This window comes from Triturus cristatus, chromosome 3_1 (genome assembly GCF_964204655.1).
Source record: "Triturus cristatus chromosome 3_1, aTriCri1.1, whole genome shotgun sequence".
NCBI classification, from domain to species: domain Eukaryota; kingdom Metazoa; phylum Chordata; class Amphibia; order Caudata; family Salamandridae; genus Triturus; species Triturus cristatus.
In genome coordinates, this window is record NC_140583.1 from 716,685,928 (window position 1) to 716,707,650 (window position 21,723).

At 44.8% G+C, this 21,723-nt stretch overlaps 1 protein-coding gene across 1 annotated transcript in view; it reads left to right on the forward strand.

The window, feature by feature from the left end:
* LOC146860841 (uncharacterized) overlaps window positions 1-21,723 on the forward strand; it is a 915,295-nt gene that overhangs the window by 180,403 nt on the left and 713,169 nt on the right. The window contains exons 11-12 of the mRNA XM_085646176.1: window positions 9,299-9,403; window positions 13,008-13,077. Of these exons, the coding sequence (XP_085502302.1) occupies window positions 9,299-9,403; window positions 13,008-13,077 (175 nt within the window). The remainder of the gene's footprint in view (window positions 1-9,298; window positions 9,404-13,007; window positions 13,078-21,723) is intronic.

The following is a 21,723-nucleotide window of genomic DNA, read 5'->3' on the forward strand; positions in this document are numbered from 1 at the left end:
ATAAAGAGGATGTAATCCCATCACCCACCGAAGTGGCATGCTTCATCATATGGGATCTCCTCTTAACCGCAACCTGGTGCGATTAAGGAGCTGCTACTCCCAGCAATTGTCAAAGGGAGCAGCTCGCGGATGTTTATGACTATACAAAGAGGACTAGATCTCTTAAAGATCGATGAAGATAGCCTGGGTTGAGTGAAAAGTAAAAGTGCAGTGTAAGACAAAAAGTGATGTAAAATTGACTACACGGAGAAAATATGATTTAATGGAAATCTCCCGGTGCCAACATTAAAACAACAGTAGAAGCGCGGTCTAAATGAAATTGCAAGCGCGCAGACAGTGGGTCAAACAAAGGTCTACATGTTTCAGCCAATATAGATCAAAAAGTTGTGATCTTGGCTTTCTTCAGGACCATACATAAACTACTGCAGCAAAGTACAAGTGCCTAAATCACTAATATGTGTAAATATCAAAAAAATTATATTAAATTGAAACGATACAACCAACTGTGTACCTGAGTGTTTACTCTATTGTATAGAGCACTACAGGACAAGAAGATAAGTACCCGTATTAAATCGGGACTACCGCCTGCCGCTCCTGGTCACAACTCAGGGCGTGAGGCAACGCTCTCTCCGTCGTTACCCCAGGCTTCCTTCCAGGTTGCTCCGAGCGGTGAGTGCAACTGTAGGGAAAGTGGTGGATAGCAAAGGGTTAAAATTTACTATTCCTGCACCAGTAAGTGCAACCGTAGGAAAAGGGTTGGATAGCGGAGGGGTAAAAATTACTATTCACACTCCAATGAGTGCAACAGTAGGGAAAGTGTTGAACAGCGGAGGGGTCAAAATTACTATTCCCACTCCAATTAGTGCAACAGTAGAGAAAGTGTTGGATAGGGATGGGGTAAAAATTACTATTCCCTCTCCAGTGAGTGCAACAGTAGGGAACGTGTTGGATAGCGGAGGCTTAAAATTTACTATTCCCACTCCAGTCAGTACAACGGTAGGAAAAGTGTTGGATAAGGGAGGGGTAAAAAATACTATTCCCACTCCAATGAGTGCAACAGTAGGGAAAGTGTTGGATAGCGGAGGGGTTAAAATTAATATTCCCACTCCAGTGAGTGCAATAGTAGGGAAAGTGTTGGATAGCGGAGGGTTAAAATGTACTATTCCCACTCCAGTCAGGGCAACAGTAGGAAAAGTGTTAGATAGCGGAGGGGTAAAAATGACTATTTCCACTCAAATGAGTGCAACAGTAGGGAAAGCGTTGGATAGCTGAGGGGTCAAAATTACTATTCCCACTCCAATGAGTGCAACAGTGGGTAAAGTGTTGGATAGCGGAGGGGTAAAAATTCATATTCCTACCCCAGTGAGTGCACAGTAGGGAAGTGTTGGATAGCGTAGGGTTAAAATGTACTATTCCCACTCCAGTCACTGCAAAAGGAGGGAAAGTGTTGGATAGGGATGGGGTAAAAATTACTATTCCCACTCCAGTGAGTGCAACAGTAGGGAAAGTGTTGGATAGTGGAGGGCTAAAATCTACTAATCCCACTCCAGTCAGTGTAACAGTAAGGAAAGTGTTGGGTTGTAGAGGGGTAAAAATGAGTATTCCCACTCCAGTCAGTCATAAATGTAAAAAAAAAATAACAACAACAAAAAAACTATTTAAAACACAAAATAAATAAAAACATATATAAATATGTTAAACATTTCAATTTAAATGTATTTATTAAAAATGTAAACACCTAAGGATATATTATAATGTTAGATACATATCACAAATACCTACAAATATTATATTAAATAAAATAAAGAAATAATTTTCAAACAAATGAATATTTAGAATTAGAAATTATTTAGAAACAAAAACATTAGTTATTACAATTTTTTTTATTTCCTACCTTATAACACCACACAATTCACAACCCACATCTAAATTAAAAAAATGTACTTCCATAATTAACATAATTAATTATCAATTAAAAAAATATTATTAATTAAAAAAACGAATTAAACATATAAAAATGTATTAACTTCCCACCCTTTACCCCTATAATCCCCACAACGCACAGCTAAAATTAATCTGTAAAAAATGATTTACACAATAAAAAAAAAATCAATTATAAAAATTAATATTATTTACCAACTAATTATAAAGTAAGTAAAATTAATTTACTCCCCATCCTTTACCCCTATAAAACCAAAACCCACACAGAAAATTACCCTAATTAATTAGCAATTAATTAATAATGGTCAACTAATTATTAATTAATCAAACATGAATTACTTCCCACTCTTTACCCCTATAATCTCCACAACCCGCACCTAAAATTGATTACACAATTTCCATATTTAATTTTCAATCAATTAGTTAATATTAATTAACAAAGAATTATTAATTAATTAAAAATAAATTGCTTTCTGCCCTTTACCCCTACAAACCCCACAACCTGCAGGTAAAATAGTTACACAGTTATCATAATTAATGACCAATTAGTTAATTACTATAAATTAACGACCAAATAATAATTAATTAACAATACATTTCTTCCCAAAATTGACACTATATAATCTCAATTAAATAAATATGTATAAATAAAAAATAATAATTAATGTATTATTATTAAATTACTTCCCACCCTATTCCCCTATGAACCCACATCCCGCTACGGAACAGAAAAAAGCAAAATTTCATTAAAATAAATTTTATAGCTACTAAAAATGTAACACATATATTAAAAACATAAACAATACTTATACAAAAAAAATACATCACATACATTCAAAATGTATACTAAAATACATAACACTATTTAAAAAATCGATATTTCAAACAACTATATTTTCGCAAACAATGTTAATAACTTCACTCTTTTTAAAAATGATATTTCTTACCTTAAAATCGATATTCTTAACAACGATATTCTTGCTGTTCTTATTTCTGTTTCACGATATTTACAACTCGATATTTGTGTAAGTCGACATTTCTAGCTCAATATTTTGTCTAAATACACTCAGTGGTGACCGAAATTGGGTAATGTGTGTGTGCTGTGCGTGTGTGTTGTGTGTTTGTGTGTGAATATTTCAGTATGTTTGCATTTTTTTAATGATATTCTATACCACAATATTTTTTAATTCGTTCTTTAGCAGGTTACACACAAAGTATGCAAATGCGATGTGTTTTGTGGATGATATTTGTTGCATGATATTCTGGTGTCACTATATTTTTGTTCTCAATATTATATCATAAAACAGCTGAGGAGGAACAAACTATACATTGAGGTTAACTAAATTACAGGGCCAGAAAAGGCAAATTATGTGACGTAATGTGGCACCTTTTGTAACAGTATGACTTCTTTATTTTGTGATTTATACCATGTTAGCAATGTGTGGGCAGAGGTTGCACCACATGTAAGAAACAGGAAGCAGGAGGCACCAGGGCTCCCACGCTCCCCGCGGCCAATCACAACACTGCAATGCAGCGTTGTGATTGTGACATGGCGCTCAGCCAGGGACTGTGGGGATGGACATGTTCTCCATGCAGGCTGTAATGCAGCCTGCATTGAGAAGGGGGAAAATGCGCATGACTGGTTTGGGCAGCCCAAGAGGGTCGACCAAAGAGTCATTGCGCACTTAGGAGGGTTGTACACTCATCCCCTGCTCTTCAGCCCCGCCCCCTCATGCAAGCTGCCACAGCAGGGGGGCAAAAAAACAGATAATACCATTAGTTATTATCATTTTATTTTTCCCGTTCTTTTTCTGTTCCGAGGCAGTAAGGTGACGCTCCTCCGCCTTAGCGGAGGAGCTTCCACTTCACAAACGTCCAGAGGCCCTAATCTTAATATACATTTTGTTTTTTTTATGCTCACAAACAATGTGCTTTCTTCTCCCTCTGCTGCTTACGGGAAGCCTAAGTCACATCTGATGTCTCTGCTCCCTAGGTACTGTGCTAGGAGGCAATAATAGGTGCAAAACCACCCGGGGACAAATAAAATTAACGCGGGGTATTGGGTATATTGTTACACCTCCTCATGGCCTCCGCGCTCAGACATGGGGAAAATAAGCAAAGATGTTTTGCAACTCTTTGCGCATTGCTTTGCATTAGCAAAAAACACCAGCCACTGGCTACAGTTAGCTGCTTGTGTGAAAACCAGAACAGATGCAATGTGCACACAGCCCCTATCCTTAACATCATTCTTTGATACCCTGAAACTCAAATTTATAAATTCTAACGAAATTACTCCTGACATGTTTTTAACTTATTCGTAACTCTGTAACTTGAATTGAAACAAAACCTGCGTATTTCTGCAAAGCCTTGCATGCTATAAAAGGAAGCATCTGGGCCTGGGCATCAGCACCCTCTATCCTAGGTACTGACCTTTAATAATTTTGCATCAACTATATTTCCCGCAACTATCTCACAAAGGAAGAATATATAATTGATATTCATAACAAAATTTCCCCCACCTTAGATGCAAGCCTGAGGCATGCATATATTTACTATCGGAGTGGTTAGAGTGGTGTAATGGCTGCAACATTATTATCATGCAAGATGGTGGGGGTATAACATACGTATTTATGTCTCTCCATCATGCGAGAGATCCTACTTTAGTACTCAAACCCACTCAGAGTTGGTTGGTATCAAAGCCAAGGTCGGCCATACAGGGATAAAGAGATCTTCAACAAAGGCTTCCTTTCATCACTTTGAAGATGGAGAAAGGCCATGGCTTTTACTTTGTTCGGTAAGGGGGGTGGAACTTTGGTAGCCAACCTTTTAAGCACATAAGCATGTCCTCAGGAATTTTCATGTGACTCTCTATGGAGCATTCCTAGAGTTCACCAGGTGTGGATGAGGAGACACAATTGAAGTCACTTCCAAAGATTCTTCTTACTGTATTTACTGTGCCAAAGAAAAAGTAGTAACTTCATTTCCTGCAGGAAACGGGTCACTTACATCGCCCAAATAAAGTAAAATTTAAGGTCAGACAGTTCAACATCTGTAAGGGATCTAGTGTGATGTGATGTTTCATCTGTTTGTGCATGTAGTAATGCTTAACATATGTGCCTGGCTCTGCAGCACCTTATATTATGATGCATCTAGAAGACAAGTACATTTAAAGATCTGATGTGATCTAATCTAGCTCTGATATCCCCCCACGTCCATTATTTGAAGGGCTTCTATTGTTCATCAGTTGATCATGGTTACAAGCCCCTCTTGCTTTGCTCGGGGAGCTCACTTGGGTGATCCACATATATTGCAAAATCAGCAGCTATGCAAATCACTTCCAGGTTTCAAAATTATCTAGTCACACTTTAGGTTTTCACTGCTCACTTGACGGCAAGAATGTAATTGTTGTCAGTGATCTCATAGCAGCCATTCTATTCATGAAAAAACAAGGCGAAATCAAACATGGCTCATCAGTGAGAAATCAAGAGAGTGGAGAATACAGTTTTACAACAGCTGACTATGACAAATGCAAATGCCTGTGCATTGGCTTAAAGCACAATCAAAATGGAGTCCTTGCTCAAGACTCCAAACTTAAAGGTGGGTGCGTCCTTAGCTGTGATCTCATCCAGTGGTATCGGCAGGACCTGAAGGCTGGACATATAGGGGCTGTTGGAAAGGTGTTCCTTCCTGCACAGAGGGTGCAAGGGTGCCTGCATTGGTTTCTAGGCAGGACAGAGTGTGCCAGGGCAAGTAGAGAGCAGTAAAGCTCCATATCTTTATAAATTTGGAGCATTACTGCCCGCTCCCTTTCAGGCAACACGACGCACATCTTTCCTTGCTGGATTCTGTGAAAGAATGGAAATCTGCTCCTAGGTGTCCAATGGGAGATGTGTGGATTGTGTGGATTGTAGTAGTGGACCCGGTGAGACGGTCAAAGGTGGGTTCTATCTAAATATAGAGATGTTGTGGTAGATTCTGAGTTCCGATATTATTATGATCCATGATGTTTCTTCTTGTAATGTTTTATATATATATATTTATGTAGTTGAAGTGCATTCCTGCATAGGAGAGGTTTGTGGCATGTGTTGTTTAGAATATATAAAGCACCACATAAATGTATGGTATCAGGTGGTTGTGTGTGCTGTATGTAGAGAGTAGATGGGTTCTGGAAAGTTTGAATTATAACTATAGAAGTTGATTTGGTGGGTTGAGGCAGTTGGTGTTGGATGCTGCAGAGATGAGATGTGTCTCTGTAAAATAAAGGGTTTCATACCTTTAGAACATTATGGCCATCTGGATCTTTTCCTGTAACAACAGCCCACGTGTCTTGTCTTCCTAACATGCTTAGGGGTATTTCCTAACAGGAACCTATGGCTTAATGCAGAGGTGACTGCTGGGGGGAAGTCCACCATAAACTGATCCCACAGTTATCTCGCCTTAGACAGGATGCCTCGGTCCTTCTTCCTTCCTCGCTCGTCTTGTTGCTCATGGAAGCAACATTGGACTCACAGTCCGTTCCACCTAGCACCCATACCTGAGCCAGTCGGCATTCGACTCCCTCCTGCTACCCATTTTCTTTCTGAAAAGGAGGCAGCCTCTACCCTTCAATACACCCTCATCACTTATATGCTAAACGCTGTCCCATTTCGCCATGTCATACTGTGTCCCAGCAGTACTCTGGATTCTTCTGTGCCACCAACTTTCACTGATCTCCAGCGCTTGCATCTGTCATCTAGTAGCTCAGAGACTCTACAGGAATTGCTTGCTTGCTTAAGTCATCAGCACACACCCACTGTTCAATCAAGATCAACAACACACACTCCAGCACCTTATCCTCCCCAAGAACCAATAACCCACATAACTGTCCATCCGCTTGACTACAAGGCTCACCACTGCCCTACTCCTGATACAAAATGCTCATCACTTCAGCATTCACAGATGCCTCCCTCTGCTACTTAGTTCCATCACTGACTTCACCTCACTAGCTCTCCAGATACCAAGCGGTGTGTGGCATGATCCAAGGCTGCACCAACCTACAGTGCGGGGTGAGGTGCATCCATCCATCTTTCTTTATATCTGTCCATCTGATGCCGAGCTGCCCTTTTATAGTTCATTTCTTTCAGCTATGTTAGTACAAATAGTTTAAAAGGAGCCAAAACTACAAGTCCTAGAATGTATTTAATTGTTAAACAAAAGCCCAACACATTAGTCCGATTAGTTTGAGGTGACCCCAAGGATGGATTTCCCAGAATACATTAGGTTGTTAAACAAAAACATAAGACTACAGTAGTGGTTTCTTGTGATAGGGAAGAACACGTGGTATCCTATTGGTATCCACCTTCCAGTGCCCAGTGACTGCATACCTGCCTGACCTTTGAGCACCTGCCCGCGCTCTCACGTGTCTGCTCGCATGTGAGTCGGGGCTCCCCACCTCACAATTCCTGCCTTCTGTTCTTCAGGAACTACCTACCATCTCTTTCTGTACCTGCGTGGTATGTGCCTCATCTGTCACCATCTCCCTGCCATGTGAATGTCCTGTGAAAGCCTATCTGCATACCCACCCTTGAGTGCCTCCTCACTTGCCATGTGAGTGGTTGATTCCCTACTCTGTGAGATCCTATCCAACTTTCTATCACCATTGTTCGCTCTATTATGCCGTCACCATGCCGTCACTATGCATGCCAATCAGCCTTCCCTCTCCTTAACGATCTGCGCTAATATCTCAACCTCCCTAACTAGATGTGTGACTTTCCTGAGCTATTCTTTGCCTACCCTGTGCTTGAGCATTTGATCTGAAGGAGTGCATGATGCCTGAATGAGTGTGTGCCTATCTTGCGAGTGTCTGTCTTTCCTCCATGTGTATCCCTATGATTGATGCGAGTGACTCATTGCCATAAGTATTTTACTGACTTGAGTGACTGCCTGCTCTGATGTCTGGATGTCCTTTGTGTGCGATGGGATATGCTACATTTCTCTGTGGTAAGCACCCTTCATCACAGTCAGTCCAATTGTTTGTCACGTATCATAAAATCTCCATGGATCTTGTTGTCTCCATACCAGTATTTTTGACTAGTTTCTATTCTCAATGTTGAGGAGCGATTCTATGAGGGTGTCTGAAAATATTAGTATCCTTGAGAAAAAGAAATAAAATCTGACCACATTGTCTGTGGCCATCCAACCGTCCCCCAGAGATGATTAAAAGATTTGTAATAGAAAAAGAAGTATCAGGATTTATTGGGAAGAGGAAGTAATCAGAAGACAATCTGGTGGAGGCATGAGAACAAAAGCAACTTAGGAACTTTTTAACCTTAGAATGTGCTGCGGGAAATGAAACCACATTTATTTAAAATCGGTTGGGTGTCTGTTAGCCGTTTGGGCGACTTTACTTTACACGTTTTAAAGGAAGAACGAGCATTGCTCATTTCTCTTCACCACGGGGCTGCTCAAGGCTGGTGGCAAGAAACTCTTGGGTTGCCTGTTAGGTTCCGCCATTTTGTGCATGGAAACTTAAGTTCATTTTGAAGATGCCTATGGCACACTAAAAGTCTCTGTACAGAGAGGAAAGAAAAAGAGCTGCAACACTAGTGCAGTTCAAACCAGAAAAAAGGCGCACAAGTCTACGAAAAATGCCTTTGGCCAAAGGTCACAGAGCCCAGTTATTGAATTGCAAAACCTGGGCATAGATAGATAGATAGATAGATAGATAGATAGATAGATAGATAGATAGATAGATAGATAGATAGATAGATAGATAGATAGATAGATAGATAGATAGATAGATAGATTGTTTATCTATCTATCTATCTATCTATCTATCTATCTATCTATCTATCTATCTATCTATCTATCTATCTATCTCTGTCTACCTGCATCTTCTGATTGTGCGTCATTCATATGCAATGGAATGGTTGTCATACAGCGGTTTTAGATTACCATAGAGAATGTTTAATTTATATGCTATGCATTACGAGGGATGCATTTTCTTATTTTTTGACTTGTAGACAAATAAAGTTGTCGGCTAATTGGAGAAAAGGAGCTATCGATATATGTTGGTGGTATTACGGGCGCATTATTCGGCAGATATTCTAACACAGATGGGTGCTTGTGCCTCGACTTTCAGTTGCTGGTGGTACCAAAAAATCGCCTGTTTTACCTAAGAATTCTATCATCTTCGCGTGCGCTCAGAGAGATCCTATATGTCGGAATGTTTTTAATGCAATATGGAAGAGAACATGTGCTTCTCTTCTGTTGTTAAATATGTTAAACACCTTTGCAATCTAGGGCACTAATGCGGCTGTGTTGCATTCCCACTGAAGCCCTTCTTAACCAATCCAAAACATGCATTCTTCTTTCCCAGTTCTGCTCTGCCAGCCCATTCGTCATCGAAGGCGACCTGAAGAGTAATGATAACGTTGGCCTCGATAATGTGCTGACACGTGTCATCCTGCGTTATGACACCGAGGTGAGTGCCACCGATGAGGAGGAAGCACTCCTTCTATGTTTGTTGTCTCCTTTTTAACCAATAATGCTGTCTAGTCGCTCTGTGACCTCACCTAAGCCTCACCATCCAAGACACTTGTTTACTTGTAATACTTCTTCAGAATAGATACTCTCCTTTTAGAGCTCAAATGTTTTATAATCTATTTTATCAACGGCACAAATGCAAATGAATGGATCATAATAAAATGGTACACTGTTTATGTTTATGTTTATGTTTGTGCAATTTTTAAAGCGCGCAACTACCCAAGGGTGTCTCGGCGCTCAAGGGACGGAAATGGTGCTACAATGTGGAAGAGAACAGTGGTTCGGGATGGCCTGAGAAGGTCCAGTGAAATGAAAAGCCCTAAGGAGGGCGAGATGATTTTGTATAGGTTCAAGAACTCATATTGGAGAGTGATACTTAATATAGAGAAACAAGGGACAGGGGAGGTCAATGTATGACAATTATTTATTGAACAAAGATTGAATTCAAGTGCTCACATATTTAGTGACAAGAAAGCGTGACATGCAGGTGAGGGTGGAGTCTTTAAAAGAGAACATCGCATTGGCAACAATAGAGAACCATTTTTAAATAAAATTAGTACAGAATAGGTTCGAGTTGCATAGGGTCGACGGCGTTTCGAACTCAGTTATTTGAGTTCATCATCAGGACAAAATGTGAGCATATGAACTTGAGCATATGAGCGGTAGAGCGACGGGGTAGTCGTCAGTAAAACCGTGTTCGTCGCGGTAGTGAACGTCTTGGTTTGAATCAAGAGCTGAACTAATAAGCTGGGTCCGGACTTCTCATTAATTTGAAGCGCGGTGTCTGTGCCGAAATTTATTTCAAGCAGGTATCAGGAGGAAAATGCTTAAGGTAGGAGTGTAATCATGCCTGCTCAGCGAGTAGAGGCGCGTTTTCGGTGCCGAGGAACTCAACTTAATCCATGCGGCACTCGGTGCATTCAATGGGGGTCACGGGGTGGAGCGAATCCTGTGTGCGTGTAGTTACAAATATTAATTTTAATATACAAAGTTATAAATTTCGGCACAGACACCGCGCTTCAAATTAATGAGAAGTCCGGACCCAGCTTATTAGTTCAGCTCTTGATTCAAACCAAGACGTTCACTACCGCGACGAACACGGTTTTACTGACGACTACCCCGTCGCTCTACCGCTCATATGCTCAAGTTCATATGCTCACATTTTGTCCTGATGATGAACTCAAATAACTGAGTTCGAAACGCCGTCGACCCTATGCAACTCGAACCTATTCTGTACTAATTTTATTTAAAAATGGTTCTCTATTGTTGCCAATGCGATGTTCTTTTTTAAAGACTCCACCCTCACCTGCATGTCACGCTTTCTTGTCACTAAATATGTGAGCACTTGAATTCAATCTTTGTTCAATAAATAATTGTCATACATTGACCTCCCCTGTCCCTTGTTTCTCTATATTAAGTATCACTCTCCAATATGAGTTCTTGAACCTATACAAAATCATCTCGCCCTCCTTAGGGCTTTTCATTTCACTGGACCTTCTCAGGCCATCCCGAACCACTGTTCTCTTCCACATTGTATCACCCCAGGTTCGCATAAGGGGTACCCTTGTTCTTTTAAACTCTCGGAAATGGTGCTACAGCAAGTAAATCAAGGTGAAAAAAGCCAGGTTTTCAGTTTCTTCCTAAAACTCAAGAGGGTAGGAGCAGTTTTGATATGACTAGGCAGTGTGTTCCAAATTTTTGCTGTAGAGACTGTAAAGCATCTGTCACCCCAATTGACCTTCCTGGTTCGTGCCACTTTAAGTAGGTGAGCTGAGGAGGAACGGAGTATTCTGGAGTGGCTATTACACTTTAGACTAATCTGTGCCCTCTAGTCTTCCATCCATCATAACCTTCTATACTGCTCTGTCATTTTAGCAATTCATAGGTGTCTTGTTCCAAACAGAAAGCATAGTTATGGAAACCTTCAGGAGCAGGGGGAAAACTGGAGTACATTGAGCTTTGTTGAATGTACCCAACAAATTCAATTGTCTCACAGTAGGAGGCACTGTGGAGAAAGGCGACTTTCTGCCACATTTGGTTTATTCCATTGGCGGTATTGTTAGTGCACAGAGCCCCTGAGAGCAGTCGAGTGCTTCACACAGGACAGAGAAAATGAAAGACGTGTGCAGGTTACAGGCTCAATGGCCGCCCTTTGAAAAAGCTCCATGGTCAATAGGTCAGTGACCTCTACAATGTGAACATTGTTACAACACAGCCAATGACCTGGAGAGGGGTGAAGGGGAAGGCGTGGAGATAGCGACTGAAAAAGGAAATTCTTGAATCTGCATGAGCAGGAGAACCAGTCTAATATATGCTAAGTTTTACCAGATGTTGGGGTGTGGAGGCAAACTCTTGTCTTTTCTTCCATTATTGATCATCAGATGGGTGACCAGATTTTTAAAACCCAAAACAGAGACATTTCACAAAGATAGAAGTAGGGTTAGAATTTCTGATCGACCTAGGGGACCAGAATGACTTAGAAGACATCTCTCCTCAATGTAGAAAACAAATATACCGAGGCACTAGGGGGAATAAGAAAATAAAACTTTACACAGGCTATCCTAAGTGCTATTTAATTTGATTTCTGAAAAGGTTGGTGCCTGATCCTGCATTGGAACACATAAAAGTTTGTTCACTTGCCCCTCTCTAAAAACCGGGACCCGTGGTGAATTTAATTAAATCTGCCGGGGCAGATGGTCAGTAACAGGTTAGAGCTGGAAGAGGTGGCCCGTGGTTCTTCTGCAGGGGAAGGGTGATGTGGTCAAATTTGTGTTGACCAATGATTAGTTGGATGACAGCATGGAATAGTTATTACTTTCAGGGCGTGAGGCTAGGAATACTTGCATTTTCAACATGAAGGTGTGGGTCAAAAGGAAGAACTTGTTTTAGCAAAGAAGGCTATGCTTACACGTGCGTATATTGCTGGATCACCGATACCTGGAGGTACAATTGTGTGTAATTAGCATATTCAAGCAGTGAAGAATTCCAGATTATGAGTCACTGTACCTACACTCATCCTGAGTACCAGCGGAGTGGCGAGGCTGCGGCTTGAGGGGGTGGAGGGTAGACTGTGTCAGCTGTCTGTCCTTAGATGGTGAGCTAAAGGTGGTTTACGTTTGTGCCCTACAAAAGGGTTGTTATGTTATGTTCCATCACATCTGTCACTACATAGAGGAAATAGCTGGGTGGGGTCTGAAAGAAGCAACCATCCATTACTTTCTAGAATCTGCTGCCAATATTGTGAGTGCAGAAGGAGCGAAGGAGGAGTTGGTGTTTGAGGGAGAGGTGTTCTGTCTGGTGTAGGTGCACAGAGGTGTGCAAGAAAAGAAATGTTAAGTGTGCATGGCTGTAGTTTTGTCAAAGAATGGCACAAGGCTGTTGGCAAAAGCAAAGTGTGGTGTGCATATTTGTATACGTGAAGCATGGACAATGGCAGATATACTGGTGACTCTATGGTACCATCTCAAATTGTGCATCCATCTCCAATCTTTGTGTGTGAGTCACACCATGGGCTACTAACTCCTCCACCTTTACCCCAACAGATCATTATTATTGACTCTGCTGGCAGTGTATCCATCAACTTTGCTGTTGTTCAGCTTCCCATTGCATCAGGTAAGTCAGGACATTAACCATCTTTAACAGTCATCTGTCTTTTCAGTGGGTGTTTGTTATTTCCATAGGTGAGGTCTGCAGCGATTAGCTAATGCTAAAGGGTCCATCAGGCGAATGATCACACAATCCACGTCAATACGCCAGCTGACATCATCAAACAAAGCAACGTTGTAGAATGCCCATTGTTGGTGACTGATAGAGATGTAGAAGTGGCAAAAAATTCTCTACACTGGATAGGCCCTTTAATGTCCTCACGAGGAAAGCACGAGAGATGCAAGGGTGGGATGTATTGTGGTAAATGACAAACGGAATGTGACACGTCACAAAGCTTTTTCCATGTGTAGGTATGACTCACACTTACAATGGCATGCCTTACAAACCGTGAATTTACACTTTACACTACTATGGATAATGCTAAGCGGGAGGAGATGTGCTGCCATAGGTGGTGAGTGGGAGTTTTAGGGTATGGCTGCCCTGGGAAGTCTGTGCACTGTGGCAAACGTGAGTTTTTGGAATTCACAAACCTTTACTCGGCCAATCGATACTCTAGAAGCAGTAAGAGATTTACTAACGTTAAGGTCAGGAAAAAATAAAAATAGGTAATAACGTCATCACCAAACGGTGTTGATGAATGTAAAGAATTCATACATAACTTTATCAAGTGATGCTGAAAATGACTTCCCAAAATTGTAGTATTTCTCCTGGATAACTGTGACAGTTACAGCTACCCAGAAATACTGCTGGACACCTTTGTGTATTCCACAACAGTCAGAAATGCGTATATGTAAAAGATCCCTACAAAAAGGTAAAGTACAAAAATATATTGGTAACAATATTTTATCAAGAAAGTTGTATCAAACGTTTATGTCTATATATCATTAAAAATGATAACGTTTTTTACCAAAGCATTTTTATAGTTTACTTTTTTGAGGGTTCCTTTTATCAAATAATCACACTTCTTTCTTCTGCTCCCATCGCCCTCTTTTTCCCAGGGGAATATACCTCTCCACTGTCTTCTTTCGCCCGACATTTGCATTCCTTCTTTGTCCCTGTATTCCTTGTCTCTGTATTCTTTTCTTCCTCCGATGCCTTATAATTTTCTATTTGCAGGGCCTTTATCTTTGCATCCATGTAATCTTGCATCGGGGCACTCTACCTTCACCCGCTGCATCTTATTGTCTCTCTGCTCCTGGCCCCGCATCAACCCTTCGATGCGTACCCTGTCCCATCACCTCACTAGTAGTTCGGCTCTTGCTCCCCTCTCTCGTCCTGCCCTTTTCTTGTCAATTTTTGGTGAACCACTGTTCTTCTTTCTCCGTTTGCTGCATTTCTTTCTACGGGGCCTGCATCACTTCTCTGTTGCAAGGCCCTCCTGCGATGTTTAAGTAATAGTAATTTTGAAAACCTTTAGGGGGATATTCACAAGGACTTATCTCCAATTTATCTCCACCTTAGCGCATCAAAAGTGGAGATAGATTTAACACCCCATTCACAAGCTGGTGCAAACTGCAGACATCGCCAGTATTCCCGCGATAACTGCCCCAAAATTTATATCCACGTGGACACCACCAACTAACCCTAATGAGATGCAGAGTAGGCATTCCAGTGCAAAAACACACGAAAAAACCACAACACCACTTTCACAACGAACTGCCAGATCTGCGATGCTAACCAAAAACAGGCGATAAGCCGCGGTAGCAGCCGGGAATTAACACCTGCCTTTTGCTGGTGTTAAGCAGGACGACTACCTGCTGCATAAAAGGGAGCCCAGCCAAGAGCCACACCGGAAGACCCACAAATGCCATAGAGACAATGATCATGCAACGCGGATACCCATGAGGGCCACAACACCCACCGCAACCAGACCAGGCCCGCCACCATCCCCAGGACCCATCCAGCCTCCCCCCCTGGGAACACCACAGAGGCAGCGTACACAAAGACAGCGGACCCACCTGAAACGCACCTGCCGCCCAGACCCAACGCCAGAGGAGGACATTGCCTACTACAGGCCCAAAAGGACAACCATCCCCCGCATCCTGACCCACATCCCCCACCTGCTGACGGTACCAACCCAGCGGACAACCAACATACCTCCGCAGACAAAGCTGCCAGCTGCACAGCACATGCCGGCCTCTGGTACCATCCAACCCACAACTGCCAGAGTCGGAGGAGTCACACAGCCAGCCCCATCCAAGGTCATCACACCTGTCCTGGATGCCAACATCAGCATGGTACCCCAGGACCCCCACATCACTCACACTGCGCAGAAGCAGCTGGAGACCAAGCAAGGCCCCTACTCCATAGCTGGATTCCCTCACATGTCAGGGACAATCAACTGCACACATGTACCCCTCGTGCCCCTGCCCACACTGCACACAACTACCACAACAGAAAGCACACGCATACCATGAATGTGCAGGCAATAGTGGACCGCCCGGGACTCCTCAACAATGTCATGGCCTATTCCCCAGGCAGAGTGCATGAAACTCACATCTCCCAACAGATGGCACACATGGAAATGCAGTGCCCGTTGGTAAGTCCCAAAAACACACACCACACACCTCCAGCCCACAGTCATGCAACTCACAACACTGCCAATGGGCACGCAGCACAACTACATTCAACATGACACACAATATGCCAACCGACCAGACACAACAACACAACTCCATTGGGAATCCGGCCTTGCCATGCCCACAACCCAGCCATGGCATGGCACCACAGACACACAATAGCAGGATGTGAGGAGAGGCATGGAGCAGGCATGTGCGAGAGCGGCAAGTGACTAAGGAATATGAACCTACCCAATGCCAGGTGTGGTGTGGCGGTGCCGGACAGACCACAGAGTGCAAACCACGGAAATGGCCATGTGGAGATCAACTGCTGGTGCATGGAGTGTAGTGGCCAGTGGATGCTACCATGTCCCCACAGGCTGTGGGGCAGAACGTGGAAATGTTGCATGTTACATCCGCCCCTGCATACGCATGCATACTAGGTTGGACCTGTGTACGCCAGGCCTGCGTAGGGGTGTAAACAAAAAGCCAGTCGCACTGGTTGTGGTTTTCATTCGGAATGGACAACGCGTCTGCCAGGGCAGCCCCTCTCAACTTGCCACGAGTCCTGCGCCGAGCACGGCGGGGCCTGCGTCCCTGTGCGCCTGCTGCACCCCGGGCCGCTGGTCCCCAGACCCGTCATGCCTGCCCCAGCGCACCAACAAGGCACTGCTCACCTGCCTACACTGGCGTGTGTTAAAGAGGGCCTTCCACGTGCCAGTGCAAGCTCCAAGCACCAGTCCCGCGACCTCTGCATCCTCCGCAGACCATCGCTGCCCCCCCCCCGACGCCTGCCCACATTACTCCTTTCTCATTTACATACTCCACCGGCGTCCCCTTCGGCCCAGTAGGTCCCACATGTGGAACTGTGTCCTGAGTCCTGAATGGCAGTGACCCTAAGCCTGTGGCAGCGGCCACAGCACCAGACTCCCTTCGATCAGTGAGGCATAATTCCAAATCGCAGGCCTGCGACACGTGGTGCCACTAACCCTGTTCAACGCAAGCCGGCAACACGTGGTGCCGCTAACCCTGTTCAATGCAAGCCGGCGACACGTGATGCCACTAACCCTGTTCAACGCAAGCCGGCGACACGTGGTGCCACTAACCCTGTTCAACGCAAGCCGGAAACACGTGAATGAGGGCTCAGGCCTACCCTGCGGACCAGTAGGTCCCACATCTAGCACATAGTCGCGAATCATGAATGGCAGAGTCCACACCAGTGAACGCACAAATAGGAATAAGAGGAAGATGCAGCTCAGTCTGGACGAAAGCCGGATCAGAGTCACGGAGGTGATCGAACACTATCAACAACTGACCTGGTGCCATCAACCATGTTCGCCACTGAACCTGTACTTCGCAGGCCGGTGGGAACATCCAACCTAAGCCGGTGACATTCTGTGAATGGCCATGCTGACCACTGCCTCAGGCCTACACTGCCGTCCAGTAGGTCACACATGTGGAACTGTGTCTTGGGTAAAATGTGGAGGAGTCCACACCATTGGACACGCCTCATCGCAGGCTGCATCCCCTAACAGCACTGGTGCCACTAACTCTGTGCGCAATGAGTCATGGGCACCATCTGGTTGGACCTTGGTGGCGTCTGAGTCCATGGCCTGGTGGTTTTCTGCATCTTCATCTGGCTGGACCGGACTTGGTGTCCGACATGTGTCTGTTCCATTCATCTCCACCATAGTGACTGTTTCAGCATTGTCCTGCCCTCTGCATCATGCCCTGGGGGTACACCTTCCACTGTCCACGAGACACTCCGTGACAAGCCCCTTTGTCATCTACGGAAACCTGCTCTGCACTCGTGACCCTGCCCCTGTGCCCCGCAAGCCAGCGGCCCGTGGCGGTAGGCCTGTGCAGGACGCTGTGCATCCGGGGCCACTAACTCTGTGCAGCACAAGTCATGGGGCCTTTATGGTTAAATGGTTGTGTTCTTTACGATGTACACTGTTGTCGATTTCTGACTGCACCAGGCAGCCCTTGCCGGCTGGTGTGCACACACACCACACACATCCAACACAGGTGTCACTCAGTATGTGTGACTGCTAATAAATGTGGCCATGCGCACGTGCCCGTAGCCATTCACACCATCTGAGCAAGTGTGTCCGTGTGGTCATTGCATCAGCATGATGGGCACGGGCCCTGCAACATCACAATGTGCTGTCTTCAGCAGACGTTACCATGTCACCTCAAAGTTGGCAGTGACCCCGGACATGTAGCTTCGCACGCACCCCCCTGCATGCACAAGCGGCGTGTGCTGGTCTAGGGTACGTCAGGTCAGCGCAGGGGTGTGCTGATGCGGCAGCGGGAGCAGGGTGTGGCTCGGACCTGGCCTTGGGCAGGAAGTGCGGTAACTGTGTCTCTGTGTTGGGGTGTTGTCGCCACCAGGGCCACAGTAGTCGATGTTGTAATATGGCATGCACCAGGAGGGCGGGCCCGCATCGTACAGGGACATGTAGGAGCGCAAGACCGCTCGGGGTCTTGGCACATGCATACCAAGTGTTATGTGTATCAGTCCTGCGGATTCATGAGTCATTTGCCTGGTCTCATTCGCAGCGCGATCACAGCCAGCCACTGTGTCCACCCTGTCCGTACCATTGGCCTACACTCACGTAGCCGCACACCGTCAAAGGCCATCGTCACGGTGTTGTTGGCATGCCGCTGGACATGCGCAGACAGGCATTACAATGGTGTGCCGTAGGAGTGCACGTGATGTAACAAGTGTGGGGGCTCTTGGGAGGGAGGAGCAGATGTGGGGCAACGTAACACACAGTGAGGCCGCTCATGTGCCACGTGTTGGGCATATCATCCATCATTCCCAGGGTCGCAGACATCCGACCACACCCACAACAGGCCTCTGTACATCCCCTGTATGCATGCACATGGTGAAGTTACTGTAGCAATGAAAGGTCCTTTGTCTGAACTATCAGGCGGTAGCACATCTACAGCTCCGAGCAGGAACTTACATGTGGCCAGCACCCCCTGACAGATACGATAGCAGTTGCTTGCAACTCCCACACTACGCACTGCCCGACGTGAGACCAACGTTTACACATCCCACACGCAGAAGTCCTTGGTCATAGTTAGCGGGCGTGAAATGGCCTTCACACGTACTCCCACCCCACCCCAGTCCTGCACCCGTTGCACACAGACACTGCTCATTGCACCAAGCTGTGCCATTTCATCCACAGGACTGGCGCAGGGCAAGCCAGTGTCACGTCAAGCAGAGCCACTGACGCAATGGCAGACCATCCTGGACACATGCTCGACTCCAGTCACATGGACCTGTACCGTGCATGTCTGCTGCATGTAATGGGGGCACTGCCGTTGGCAGTGCTGCGGATCAATTACCGCCTTGCGGACGTCACCTGCGTTCAGCCTGTGTTGCATTGTCGCTCGTGTATATTCGAGTGGTCCATGGATGTCTGCCTCTCCAATGTAATGGCAGCTGACCTGGATTACGACGTGTCTTAGCCCACGACCAGGAGTGTCACCGTGATGCCTATTTTGGCATGCAGGCTGGAAACTGGACGTGGGAGATTGCACGAGTCGTCGTGTGCAGTGAGCCTATTGAACCACTTCCCGATTGGGCTTTTGTGCACATTGGGTCCAGTGGTTGGAGTCAGCACATCTGTCCGGGTCAGCTGATGGATTACGTCGCTGTCATGTCCGATGTGGTGGACAACGATCGCTCATTGGAGATGTTGGCCTACGCAGCTGCATTCGCGTTCATGGACGAGTGACAAGGTACCTGCAGCCACAACTGGATGTGAACCATTGCACGTGTCCCGGCGCCTGGTTGCATGTTGGGAATCTGGTCACATGTCCCAAGACGACAGTGGACATGGCTGCATTGGCCTGGACTCACGATCCAGGTGTGGACAACCAACGCAGGTTGGCACTGACTTGTGTTGGTGATGGACTCCCCCGAGATGGACATGAGCGCTTTCCTACGTTCCTCATTCAGACATGCTGCTGCATTGGTCTGCATATCATGGCACTTCTCTTGGCCATACTAACACACACTTGTTGATAAAGTTTGAGCACTTTCACTTGTCTCCAACTGTGTAGTGTCTTTATTTTTTTTATCCTCATATGACCTCCTTAGAAACAACGACCTCTCAATCTGTACCGCCCTTGTCGTTTTTTTTTTTTTTTTCTATGGAGTGAGAACTCAGCTGATGGTATTTCTGTGGAACCCAGCCACACCACTCATCTAGAGCTGACCAAGAGGTCTAATCATCGGATAGTACAAATATAAAATTAAACACCAATAGTGCGATCTAACAAATTCCAGAACAACCCGGAATCAGCTCTGTCCCTATTCTAATTGGCCTTTTGGTCCAAATCTCTAAAGTATCGTACCGCATTCCACCAGGCTCTCCATGTAGGGGCGTTAGCTTGGCGCCATAGCTTACAGATCTCCCTACGTGCCAATAGAACAAGATAGAATAACAGTTTGCTCTCCAGCCCGAGGGCCCCAACGACCCGTCAGGCTTCAATATAATACCAAAAATTATGAGAGCCGGGCTTACCTCAACCTCCATACCCAGCACCTCTGAAAGAGTCTTACCCACTCTGCCCCAGAAATCTTGCAACAGGGGGCAGGCCAGAAAGATATGGACATCATCCGCTTCCGGGGCTCCGCATCTCGTACACCTAGCCTCTCCACCACCTTTTATTTTGGCAAGCTTCACTGGCGACCAGTATATCCTATGCAATGTAAAGAAATGGTTCTTCCTGAGTGGAGCAGATTTAATCAAAGGATATAACATTTCCAAAGATACTTGCCATAAATTTTCCAGATCTTCATTCGGCAAGCATCTCTCCCAGGCCAAGTATGGTCTCTCCATTTTTTTATCTGCTGCCGCAAGAAGATATTGATACCACCGGCCTACTTCCTTTTTTTTTGCCATAATATCTTGCAACTCATCTTCCATGGAGGTATCCTCGGGTATTGACCTACGTTGGCTCTTGCACCATGAAGAGATTTGGTAAAATTTAAATCTAGAAAGAGAACCACTAGTGAGGTTCCTCCAAACTTCCCAAGGATAGCAGGTATTCCCCTCCATTATATCCTTCCAGTAAAGAACTCCAGCCTCCTTTAATGGCTGAGAAAGAGTATCCAAAAGGCATTCCGGTGTACCTGGAGAGTCCCACACTGGGGCCCAGTCACTATAATACGACAATCCCAAGCTGACCCGGCATTCCGCCCATAGCTTAGCCGCCATATATAGCATCTTAAGTCTAATCTTTTTAAAGTATTTGGGGTCTCCGAATTTATACATAAAACCCACCTCCTCAAAATCAGAGAGCATGACTTTAAACATACTGCCAATCAAGGAGCTGTCTGGTTTCAACAATAACATCCTGCAGTTTTTTAATTGATAAGCCCTACAGTATAACTGGAGGTCCGGTAAAGCCAAACCTCCCTTAGCCAGTTTTCGCCTTAGCTTCTTCCAGGATAGCCTGATACCTTTGCATGCCCAAATGAACGAAGAAATCTTACCCTGTATTTTCAAAAGAGCAGTTTTATCAAATTCCAGAGGAATATTGTTAAAAAGGTAGGCATATTTAGGAAGGACACACATTTTAATCAAATTAACTCTCCCATAATGAGTTAACGGTAGAATCTGCCATTTCTTCAGTAAAGACTCCACCTCCCTCGTAACCTTATCTAGGTTTGGTTAGGGGATCTTGCCTATATCCTGGGTTACAGTCACCCCCAAATACCTTAGCTCTTTAGAAAGCCTTACCCCCTGTGCAGGTGTATTCCAAGCCATAATCTCGGTCTTGTCCTCATTGACTTGATATCCTGACACTTTCCCGAACGAATGTACTTCAGCCAATAATTCAGAAAGCGTAGGATTAACATTTGAGGAGAAAAGAATAAGATCGTCTGCGTATAATTCTACCTTCCCGGCAAACCTGTTAATCTTAAAGGGGGAAATATTATCGTTCTGCCTTAGACTCTGAGCCAAAGGCTCAATATACAAGTCAAAGAGGGTAGGTGACAGTGGGCACCCTTGCCTGGTTCCACGCTGTATTATGACCTCAGCAGTGAGATTACCATTAACCAGGATCCGAG